The 12,966-nt window shown below is 28.6% G+C and overlaps 1 protein-coding gene across 3 annotated transcripts in view; it reads left to right on the forward strand.

Annotated features, from left to right (window-relative positions):
* LOC111677123 (proton-coupled amino acid transporter-like protein CG1139) overlaps positions 1 to 10,186 on the forward strand; it is a 49,020-nt gene extending 38,834 nt beyond the window's left edge. For all 3 annotated transcript variants that reach the window (XM_046951548.1, XM_046951547.1, XM_023438191.2), the window contains 5 exons: positions 2,540 to 2,622; positions 2,920 to 3,075; positions 8,038 to 8,856; positions 8,927 to 9,086; positions 9,166 to 10,186. In XM_046951548.1, the coding sequence (XP_046807504.1) occupies positions 2,540 to 2,622; positions 2,920 to 3,075; positions 8,038 to 8,856; positions 8,927 to 9,086; positions 9,166 to 9,429 (1,482 nt within the window). In that variant the 3' untranslated portion in view covers positions 9,430 to 10,186. The remainder of the gene's footprint in view (positions 1 to 2,539; positions 2,623 to 2,919; positions 3,076 to 8,037; positions 8,857 to 8,926; positions 9,087 to 9,165) is intronic.
* Positions 10,187 to 12,966: the final 2,780 nt, after the last annotated feature.

Below are 12,966 nucleotides of genomic sequence, written 5' to 3' on the forward strand. Positions count from 1 at the left end.
AGTTCTAGTTCAGTTCTAGTTCAGTTCTAGTTCAGTTCTAGTTCAGTTCTAGTTCAGTTCTAGTTCAGTTCTAGTTCAGTTCTAGTTCAGTTCTAGGTTAGTTCTCGTTCAGGCTTTCACTTTTCAAACATATTTTTATTTCACAACACATTTTTATTTCAAATCTTAAATCATTCGCCAAAAACAAAATAAATTTTGATTTAAATTCTCGATAAACAAGTCTCGTGAAGACTACAGAATCTATCAACTCATAAAAAACAACAACAATACTCAACCCATTTCCGCTGTTTTTAACAATACTCGTGATTTTCAGCGTTTTTTTTTTTCTTAATTTTTCGAAAAATAAATTCAAATACTTTAACGAATTCTGGCAATAAATTCTTAAACATTTTTTTTCTACTTCAATGAACTTGAGAATGATTTAACTAACGAAAGCAAATGTCTATCTCTCAGTTCGTCGGTTGGTCTATCTCGTCTGTCAGTCTTTAGAAAAAAAGAAGCAACAAAAGATGAAATTTAAAAATAAAGTATATTTAATTGCAAAAAAAATAATAATATATAACAGAACTTGTAATCGTATTTGTGCAAAATTTATGACGTTATAATTGCCCCAAATATTTTCATAAATGTTTTTTAATGTTGTTGTAGTTTTTTTTTTTTAAGAAAACACATCTCTATAACCACACAATATTTTTTGTATATAAACAATTTTATGACGTATATATAAACAAAAATATTTTTTTTTAATTTACCATATATAAACAATTAATGTTTTCAATTATATTTGGTGGGTGTGTGTGTTAACGATTTTTAAACAATTGAAAATTGTAAACAATGCACTGTTGTTTTCCAAAGAAATTATTGAAAATTTTGTAAAAAAAACATTTAATTTAAAAATATGAACAATTGATATTTTGCTCGAAGGATTTTATTTAAATTTTAAAACAATATTTAAAACATTTGTAATTTTAAAATATTTTTTGCTCGTTGCACATATCTTAAAAAATTATTTCATAAAATGGTTATTTAAAAATCACCTAAGAGCTATAGACATATAAATAATAAAGTGATATTTTCACTCGCAATCGATCATAATACCAGCGATCTGCGTAACAACGAATTTATCCATCACTTTCTTCCTTTTAAAAAGAAAGTATTTCACCGAAAAAGTTTAGATTGATGTTAATTTATTTTATACTATTTTATGCAATTGTCCTTATTTATTGGATATAGGATAAGATATTGACTTGTTTTTACATCAAGGGAATTTACAAATCTGCTGTAAGATTATTCAAACTGTTAATCCCTTTCCATATTTAGAGAGAAATTGAGAGCGGGGAATTTGTAAACAGAAGTAACAACTCTCTTTATGTTTATGTGAAAGCAAAAGTGCCTAAGGCAGGTATTTGCCGATAGCCGGTCGAAACTGCTTCCAAAACAATAATATTTCCTTTTGAAAATATTGGTATTTATGTTTATTACCAGCAGGGAACACACGCAAAATTTTAAAAATATTTAATATTTGTATGGCTCATCAAATATTACTTTTCATTGCGAGAGGGAAAACGCAAAAGTTTTCAATAAAACGCATGAATACACAAGAATTTAAAAAATTAAAATGCGTATAATATTTTTTCATATATATACATTAGGGTAGTCTCGACTAAATGAAAAAATACCAATGACACCTAAAGCCGTCTAGTTCTAATTCAGTTTAGTTATAGTCGAGTTCTCGTTTAAATCTTGTTTAGTTTTAGTTCTGGTTCAGTTCTAGTTCAGTTCTAGTTCAGTTCTAGTTCAGTTCTAGTTCAGTTCTAGTTCAGTTCTAGTTCAGTTCTAGTTCAGTTCTAGTTCAGTTCTAGTTCAGTTCTAGTTCAGTTCTAGTTCAGTTCTAGTTCAGTTCTAGTTCAGTTCAGTTCTAGTTCTAGTTCAGTTCTAGTTCAGTTCTAGTTCAGTTCTAGTTCAGTTCTAGTTCAGTTCTAGTTCAGTTCTAGTTCAGTTCTATTCAGTTATTGTTCTGTTAAGGTTATGAATGAAGGCATGTCTTCGTAGGAGCCTCCCTAATCCTCATATTTCGCATTAAATGGTAAAATCGAAACGTAAATAATAATTTTTGTGGCTTTTTTGAAATAGTTAATGATGATCAAATACAAAAACAGTAAAATTTAATTGAAAAATATTTAAGTATTTAGCGTTTTTTTATGGGAGATCTACGAAAGATTGAATGCCGCACTCTAAACAAAAACATACACATACAAGTGCGTTTTTGAGTACCTTATTTTTAAATACAAAAAAGAAAATATTGAAAATCTTCTAAAAAAAAACAAACACACATGAAATAATTGAAATCCGTTAAATGATCGTCTATAGCGTAAATATGTATGTTTTCATTTGTGTAAATTATTTTTTATTTCTTTTATTTTTGTGTTTTAATTTAAACAAAATCTAAAATCTTCAATTGTATTCTATTCTATATGTATGTTGAAATTGTTGTTAAATAATTTTTGTTAATTTGAACTTGTTTGAAATTTATTTGCAGAAAATACCGACAGTTACGACGGGCTATGATAACGAGAAGCATAACGGCTCAAGGAATAATAACGCGTCTGTAAATCAAACAAAGTATGTTTTAAATCATTTTACTTTAAATAAAATATTTTACTATAAAATACGGTTGAAAAAAAATTAAGAAAAAAATTATAAACTAACAATTTTCTCTTAAACTATAAAAATTTATATACTAATCGGTTGTCGGTATTAAGTAGTTGTAAATAACTATATTTTTTATATATAAATAATTCCTATATAAATAGACTTAACATAAAGTCTTATAAGAAAAAAACTATAAGAAACAATGTATAGAAATATTGAAAATGAATCTTCAACATCAATGTTTGAAATGTATACTTCTTCGGATAGATTCATACGTTCGGATATGGCGGATGTGCCGGCTCAACAAGCTGCAGGCTCAACCCTGCCTTTAGTGATATCAAGGAAAAAGGGTGGCAGTGCAGATGATTCCGAAGATGTTAATTATAATCCATTCGAGCACCGGAAAGTCGAGCATCCAACATCGTAAGTATTTATATTATTTTAAATTGTGAATATTTCAATATTTGTATGCAAAATTTCGTGAATTTGAAAGAATATTATTTAAAAATTATTTCCTTGAGACTATTAAATTTATTGCCAATTATATGATTCAAACCTAATGACCAAAGTTTCCACTCATACATAAATAGAACAAAATAATTAAAGAAGTTTAAGTAAGTAGATGAAATGAGCAGATACCAAAAAATTATTCTAATATACGAAAAACTTAAGCCACTGAAAAAATCATCACTCTCTAGAGTCTACACTTTTGTCACCAAGTAGTCCAGAGAGTAGACAGTTGAAGCTTATTTTATTATTTAAGAAATAATATGTGATGTATTCTCCACAGAGTTTCGGATCGTACTCCATACTGTAGGTAAAGTCCAACTTTTGAAGATCGTGTAGTTTTTGTAGAAGCGATTGATGTTTGTGTCCATTTTAATGTTTGTGTTAATAAATCGTCCGATTGCAACAGACAGTAGTAACATAGGTTTGCTGAAGTTTTGTTGTCTCTCTAGTTGTGGTTTTACTGCAACCGATAGTCCTTTCAAGGGGAAAAACTTTCGGTTCATAAAGCTGTCACTAAGTTAACAATCTTTGAGCGAGTATAACTCGTCGTTTTTGGAGCTAAGATTCAATTATAGCGGGAATGACACGACTCTATGCTTCTTCAGTTCTCTTTAATGGCATCAATTTTACACAAAGGAAACCGTTATCAAAAGTAAGGTTTGCTAAAAATTTTACGATCTTTAAGCGAATATGTCCCGTCGTTTTGTAGCAAAGATCCAAATATAGCGGAAAAGACACGACACTCTGCCTCTCCAGTTCTCTTTAATGGTGTCAAGTTTACACAGAGAGAAAAGCTTACACAACCACCGTTGTAATTTTGACAACGCTTCGTTTTCATTGCAGGCCCTCTCCTATATATAAAGCATGTAAAAGGAAAAAATCCCGGGGAATTATTGTTCATAAATGGCCTGATAATTTCAACAAATGCATCATTGTGATTTCGACAAAGAATCCTTGTCATTTCGACAACATAGTTTTGTTACTTTAGAAACATATTATTTTTTGTTAATACAATAACGTCGTGTATTTTTTATATTTTTGATATTGATTTAATAACTCTCAGTACATACTTTGACAACGAATGTTATTAATAAATTACAAAGACTTTGATGTCAATTGGTACTAAGCGTGAATAATTTTTGCTATTTATAAGAAGTAAAAACTGCTAAGGAAGCATTTCTTAGGACGCCTAGTGGTTCTCTGCTAGATGGCAAGATATGTCTAGGTATTATGGGATCTTTTAAATCACTGGAAACATGATAAAATTTTATATTTTAACCGAGAAAAAATCTTAAAATATCAAAAAATAAAATCAATCCTTTCAAGATAAGATTTCTGATTTTACTAGTATGGACTGGATATATGGCTAAAGTGATCTCTACTATGATCGCATGTGTTGTCCTGTTATAACAAGTACTCAAGCACAAAAAAGTGCTTAAAAGCAAAGAACTTTAGTCAGGGAGATGATTTGTAACTCTCTGCCGAATTCTGATCTTTATGTCACAAGCAGTCTGATCTTCATGCCATCTTCATCGTTTATTAAATATTTTATGATCTATGAACAACAGATCTAGGAAGTTCTTTGAGTAACAAGTCCAATATTTGATGAAATAAAAACAAATTGAGAAAAAAATTAATTTGAACGTTTAACTTTTTGACTTGCTTTTAAAATAATCAGGAGAATGATGATTCAATTGTTATTCTGATAATATTCAAGGTCGGCCGAATTAAGAAGCAATAATTCTTGAGTAACTTATTAAATCGCAAGCTTTCCATATAACCTAACCTAATGATTTTCTAAATCAAGTTTTTCCCCTTGTCATGACTAAATAATTTGTTGTTAAATTCCAAAGTTATGCAACAATTTTAACGACTACGAATTTAAATAACTCAATAATTTCCCTGATAAACAATTTTCATTTAACATTTCTTTTTTCGATGATTGATTTCAAAATGAAATTTCTCTTCAGACTTAAATAAAAGTAAAAAATCTTGAAAATTTTCCATTTTTTAAAGTAAATGTAAAAAAAAGCAGAAAATAAAATTCATTCATATGAAACGAAACTGATCATCCCCCACAAATGTGAAACGCTGCATGATTTTTTTTTCAAAAAAAGCGGAAATTTTCCACTTGGCACTCTAACATGTATGTAAATGCAAATGAAAATAATATAAAAGAAAATTTGTCGTCATAATAAGAAAATAGAAAAACAGCAACAAAATAATTTTAAAAGAAAAGACCTTGGTCTTGAATTTTCTTGCCAAAAATCTTAAAACATTTATTACACAGTCGAAAATTGCATTAGAGCAAATTTTTTTCGATTTGTTTTGTTTATTTCTTGACAAGAAAAAACTAAATTAAATAAAATGTTTTATTACTACTGAACAACTGATTTGATTGCCTTCAGATTTGAGTGAATATTTTAAGTTGTTATTCTTTTCCTTCTATACGACGCCACCACAATGTATTTATGGCCCACTATATAAGAAGCACATTTACAAGAAATGTGCATAATGAATATATTTTTATTTATTTACATGCAAAGAAAAAGTTGATTTGAAATCAGCGATTTTGTAGGTAATGAACGATTTTTGTAATACCCTACAGTTCCGATGCCACAGAAGTTCCCCAAGCCTGCTAACTAACTTGGAGGTCGTGATTATATTTTCAATTACAATTACTTTTGTATATAATTATAATTACTTATGAGGTGTAAATGCATGTGAGCCAATTACTAGTAATTAAGTTTTCCCATCAATTTGCAATTAGTAATTGATTAAAATTACAAGTGATTGTAGTAATTAAACTTCTATAGTTACCTGTTCTAGTTCAGTTCGAGTTCTAGTTCAGTTCTAGTTCAGTTCTAGTTCAGTTCTAGTTCAGTTCTAGTTCAGTTCTAGTTCAGTTCTAGTTCAGTTCTAGTTCAGTTCTAGTTCAGTTCTAGTTCAGTTCTAGTTCAGTTCTAGTTCAGTTCTAGTTCAGTTCTAGTTCAGTTCTAGTTCAGTTCTAGTTTAGTTCTAGTTCAGTTCTAGTTATGTTTTAATTCTGTTCCACTTAGTTAGTTAGTTAATTAGTTAGTCGTTACTTATGATAATTTTTGATTCAGAATCGAAAAAGATCGTGAATTATTTGAAACAACGCCCTACCTATACGATCAAACTATCTCCTTGATCTTCTCCTAGATGTAGGACCATCCTTCCGATCATCTATGCCTAACACATAAATATTTGCTATATTCTTTGTTTAAATTGCACTGAGTGCACTAACCGATTGAACTTTTAACAAGACCTTCACTTGTAAATAATTTATTAAATTTGAATTGATTTGAATCAAATTTGTGTTTACAAACAAATACCTAAATAGTGGCAATTGTCAAAGTGGCAAAACTAATATAATTTATAAAATAAAATAATTTAAATAAGAATAAATTTCATTTAAAATCAAAGTCAGGAAATAAATGACATTTGTCAATTTGATTTTAGAAAAAAATTATTTATATAAATTATTTAAAATTATTTTTTGCAAATATTTTTAAGGTGGCGCCTATTTATAATTAAATTTTCTTTTGTTTTATTAGTTTTTAGTAAAATGTTCTTTTTTTGTTCTTATATTTTTATAAAAGTGTAAAACGTCAAAACATCTGTTATACAATTATTTTTCTTAAGTAATTATTTAAATGCAAATAAATAATAACAGAATGATGTTTTAATTTGTTAAGATGAATAACAAATTATATTTACATTTACATATATTACTCTTGATCTCTGACGTTCGAGAGCAGTTTTTATCGAGTGGAAAATTTTGAAAATATATTTATAATGAGCCATTCTGTTGATTGAGATGTCATGTGCAGGGTAATGTTGCTCTATTTTATCGAGTGTATATATCGTAGTGCAATTATATTAGGGTTTAACCCTTTTAGTACTTAAACAATTTTAGATTTAAAATCCGTCATTTTAGTTTAGGACAGAAGTTGACAAAGTGTTCTCTCAAAAGACACCTTGCTTTGACAAGTTTGCATGATAACAATAGTATATTACTCTCCGCCGAAATTTCGGCTTTAGGAAGATCGTTTGTTCTCAATTCAGGGGGTACACTCGAAACCCCTTAAGAGCATAAACTGGAATCCTATGTCTATTATTTTAGGTTACAACAAAGTTCAAATTCATATAATTTAGAATATATTGTTAGTATCACATCGAGTAGTCGGTTCCAGACTCTTAAGCGTTTGCATAGTCAGGGTAAAGTTTTATAGTTGAAACGAAAAGTCGACTTTTCGACTTTTTGCGTTTTATACATAATCGATTTTTCGACACTTTTCCTTTAGTTGAAAGTCGACTTTTTTTATTTTATAAATCGTCGACTTTTTCTGACTTTTTCCGACTTTTTTCAACTTTTTCCGACTTGACGACTTTTTCCGAATTTTCGCAACTTTTTTCGACTTTTTTCATTTAGTTAAAAGTCGACTTTTAGACATATAGTATTTTATAAATAGTCGACTTTTTCGACTTTTTGACTATTTTCGACTTTTTTTGAGTTTTTGACTCCTTTTCCACTTTTTTAAAATTTTAACTATTTTTGTCTTATTTCGACTTTTTTGACTTTTCGATTTTTTCAACTTTTCGACTTTTATTTACTAAGTCGACTTTTCGACTTTTTTCATAGACGATAGTCGAGTTATGGACTTTTTTGGAACAAAATAGTCGAGTTCTCGACTTTTCGATTTTTTTCGACCAAAAGTCGATATGACAAGTGGAACCCAAAAGTCTAAGGAAATCGAATCCCCATTTAATCCCAATTTGGATTTTGCATACGAAATATTCAAATACTTTAAATTTCATTCAATTAATTTCTTTTCTTCTCCCCCTTTCTAGCGATACGGAAACCCTTATCCATCTGCTCAAGGGTTCATTGGGTTCCGGTATTCTGGCCATGCCTATGGCATTCCTCAATTCCGGTCTCTGGTTTGGTTTAGTCGCCACCTTTCTTGTGGGTGCCGTTTGTACATACTGCGTACACATTCTGGTTAAATGTGCACACATTCTCTGCAGACGTCGTAAGATACCCATGATGGGTTTTGCCGATGTTGCCGAACAAGCTTTCCTAGATGGTCCACCCAATTTACAGCGCTGGTCGCGTTTTATACGTTTTATGGTGAATACATTTTTGGTTATCGATTTAATCGGTTGCTGTTGTATTTATCTGGTATTTGTGGGAACAAATGTCAAACAAGTGGTGGATTATTATACTGAGGAGGGTAGTGAAATGAATATACGTATATGGATTATCATTGTTACCTGCCCCCTGTTGTTTATGTGTTTGGTGAGAAATCTTAAGTATTTGACACCCTTCTCAATGGTGGCCAATTTACTGATGTTTGTGGGTATTATCATTACCTTTACGTATATCTTCAATGATTTACCCTCACCCAGTGAACGTGTTGGTGTGGCTGATTTCACTCAATGGCCATTGTTCTTCGGTACGGTAATCTTTGCCCTGGAAGGTATTGGTGTAGTTATGTCTTTGGAAAATGACATGAAAAATCCCAACCATTTCATTGGCTGCCCCTCGGTGTTGAATATTGGCATGGGTACCGTTATTACTTTGTACACTTTAGTGGGTTTCTTTGGCTATTTGAAATATGGTGAAAGTACAGAGGGTAGTATTACTTTGAATTTACCCGTGGAAGATAAGTAAGTTTTAGAAATTTAAAAAAAAAAAAATTTGTTTTTTACTTAAAAATTTGTTGCTTTTTTATTACAGATTGGCTCAATCGGTTAAACTGATGATTGCTATTGCCATATTCTTTACCTTCACTCTACAGTTCTATGTACCCACAAGTATTATCTGGAAGGGTATTCAACATAAAATCGCTCCAGAAAAACAAAACATCTCTGAATATGCCTTAAGAGTTGTGTTAGTGGTAAGTGTTTATTTTCAAGCAAAAAAAAAAAAAAATATTTTAAAAATAAAATTTTTTAAAAATTTCTTTTTTTTAACAGATAATATGCGGTGCCATTGCTGTCGCTTTACCCAATTTGGGTCCCTTTATTTCTTTAATCGGTGCCGTCTGCCTAAGTACCTTAGGCATGATTGTGCCCTCTATCATTGAATTGGCTGTGTATAATGAAGATCCCGGTTTTGGACGTTTCAAATGGCGTTTATGGAAAAATATTTTACTAATTTGCTTTGGCATTTTGGGCTTTGTAACGGGTACCTATGTCAGTATATTAGAATTCCGTGCTGAATTCAGTAGTAAACATTAATAAGTTTATTCTTTTGTTTTTTTTATTTAAGTATTCTGTGTTAATTTCGTTTTTTTTTTTAACAATAACTTTTTTTTTTAATGTTGACAATTATTAAAGAAAAAAATTAACATTTTTAATATTATTTATATTAATTTTGTTTATTTAATTATGAACAAATTAAAGAAAGAAAGCATAAATAAATATTTAAATAAATAACATTTAAAAAAAAATTAAATATAAATATTTACTAACATTTAAACATAGAAGCTGTATTATAAAACAGAGACAGGGATTTTATTTTAACAAAAACAAAAGTAACTCAAATTTGTATAAAAAATATTTATTTAAACTAAACAAAAATCTAACCTATAAAATGCTTAAAGCCACCAAGATCTTTTAACAATAGTTTTATGCCATAAATAATAATAATAATAATTACAGTTGTATTTAAAAACAAATTTTCAAAAAAAAACTCCTAAATTTCATTGTTTGCTGGTATTTATTTCATATAACAAAAACAATTTGTTACAGCTAACAATTTCTAGCCTCAGCTGTTTTAAATTGTTTGCTGTAATCAAATTACTTTAGACTGAACTAAATATTTGCTTAATCTTTTATTTAATTGCATATTTTTTTTGTATATGACTATAAATTGGCTTTATTTAAGTTAGTTTAAGTTTAAAAAAAATATCTTGTAAATTATTTAAACCAAAAACTAACATGGCAGCTTAAATTTAATATATTACTAAACAAAGTTTAGTTGGCAAAATAAGTATTTACTAAAAATGTTTTACTAAGATTTCAAATACTTTGAATGTGATCCATTTTGTTAATGCTGAAACTATATAGAAACTAACTGTAAAGCCCCATTAGTGAACACAGCTGATTTCATCTTTAAGCTTAAATTTCTATACTTACTTTAAAAAGCTTGTTTTTACAAGAACCAGAAACTGTTTTGTGGAATTATATAGACTTTAGAACGTCTATTTTATACCAAGAACTTATTGAGAAGAAAATTCAAAACGTTTGACATTATTCCGGATTTTGAGCCTCTTACAAATTTTACAATTTTATATAGGGGAAAGAAACTGATTTGCGACTATATCTACATTGATAATCAGATACCGATTTTAACATTGTTATAATTAAACTAAAGCGCGAACAAAATTTTTGTATTTAGTCCGACTTTTTCTTAATGAATTCTGGATCCCATCTGGTATAGATGCGAATAAACTTACTATTTTGTCGAACTATAAATTTGATATAATTAAAAGTGTAAGATCAAGCCATCTGTCATTATACCGAATTTTCTCACTTTCGCTTACTTTTCAGAACCCCCAGAAAATTTGCAATCATTTTATGATTCAAAGAAGGATTCTTTCATTGTTCCAACTGTTTGCACACTTTCTTCTCAAGACCCTCTCTAAATTTAATAACAATAATGTTACGATTCGAAGAAAACGGAATCATAACTAACAGTTTCACTAAATTTTATCCCACTTTCTCTGCAAGTTTGTTATGATTGTTCCGATAGACTTATTCAGAATCCGGTTGTACTACTGATCGAACTAAGAACTCTTAATTTACAATAATGTTGAGATTCAATGAAAACGAAATCACAAATAACAGTTTCATCAAATTTTATCCAACTTTCTAAACATAAATTATCAGAATCCCACCGCAAGTTTCTTTTAATTGTTCCGATAAACTTTTTTCAGAATCCGGTAGTACTAAAAACTTTAAACTAGAAACTTGATATCAATTAAAGTGAAGGGTCAAATCATAAAACCGATTTCATGTCGCTGATACTTTTTCCCATATACATTTATGAAAATCCCTATAAATTAGATTAATAATTCGGGGAAAGGAAAACTGAATTATAACTGATTGTGAGAAAGTATCTGAACAGATAGAAATCTGCTTTAGTTTCGACTTTGACAGAAGGCCTTAGTTCCGACTTTAATTTTTTAATAGCAAATCAATTTTAAAGCCAATCAAGTCCTTGTCTTATAAAATAGTTCATTTATCAGGTTCAAGAGATTTATTTCACGATGTCGGTTTTCAAAATACTCGTTCCTTTATTAGAATCCCCTTAATTTAGATTAATTATTCGGGGGGAAGGAAAACTGACTCATAACTGTTTGTAAAAAAGTATCTGAACAGATAGAAATCAGTTTTAGTTTTGACTTTGACAGTACCCTTAGATCCGACTTTAATTTTTTAATAGCAAACAGAAGCCTTTAGTTCCGACTTAAATTTATTACCAGCAAATCAATTTTAAAACCAATCAAGTCCTTGGTTTATATAATAGTTCAAGAGCTTAAGATACTTCTTTAAGGGAATCCATATATACAAGTTTACAATAATTATACCAAATAGCTGAAACATAATTACTTTGGTAGGCGAGTATAGAGTTCGGCAGTCGTTTAAAGATTCTCACAGGTTCATGGTCTCGACTTACGAATTCAAAATAGTTTAAAAATTACTAAATTATATAACAGCTTTTGGACTCAAAGAACTTTATCGACTAAAATAGAAGAACAGGGACAAAGAGGCCTCTTTTCGAAGATTGTCTCTAGAATTAAACAGATAAAGAGAAAACGAAACTATTGGAAGTAAGAACGAGATTTCTGGGTTAGTAACTGGTTCCAGTTTTAGACGTGTATGTTAAAAAGAGATTTCTGATTTCCCAAAGCATTGAGTGAGAAGATTTGCGTGAGAAATTTTTCAAGTTTTGTAAAAATTTTAAAGAAAATTAATATAAAAGAAAATTAACAATTAACTAATTACATAACTAGTTACTTGGAAGCAGAAAAGTTAAAAATTGACTCTGTAATATCTATTAACAAATTTTCTTTATTAATGTATAGAAAATGTTAGAAATTTATCATTATGTTTAAAATGGATCATAATTCAAAGCAAAAACTGACAAAATACATATTTTTTTTAATTTTCATTATAAAGATTTTCATTTACAATTTGAAAAAAGTACAATTTGATAAAAAAAATACAACAAAAAACACAATAAATAGTTTAAGTAAATAGAAATTTAATTAAACAATAAATCATTCAGCCAAAAAGAATTTTAAATATTTTTTGGCTGGAGGACAAAATGTTTTTTATACTAACTTAACATAAACAATTAAACAGACAATACCCAATAAACAATTCAAAAAGAAAACAAAAAATTTTAAATTAATTAACACAGATATGTTTACAAAAGCCACAAATTGAAAAAAAAACACAAATAAAATTTTTCTAAAAATTATTATTAATAATAAAAATGTTTATTGGGTTAATAATAATATTTAGACACTAAAACTAAACTTAAATAGTTATTAATTATAACAATTGAAGAAGAAAAACATAGAAACTAAAGTATTGAAATTGCAAACAATGTAGTCAGTTAAGGTTTGAGTTTAATTATTTAATTAGGAATTTAAAAAAAACTTATTTCTTTAATTAATTAAAAAATGATTAAACGAAATTCCTAACAAAAACAAATTAACCAAAACCCATAACTAAATAGTACCTAGTGGCTGTTATTTTTATAAA

The sequence above is a fragment of the Lucilia cuprina genome, chromosome 5, assembly GCF_022045245.1.
Source record: "Lucilia cuprina isolate Lc7/37 chromosome 5, ASM2204524v1, whole genome shotgun sequence".
Taxonomy (NCBI): domain Eukaryota; kingdom Metazoa; phylum Arthropoda; class Insecta; order Diptera; family Calliphoridae; genus Lucilia; species Lucilia cuprina.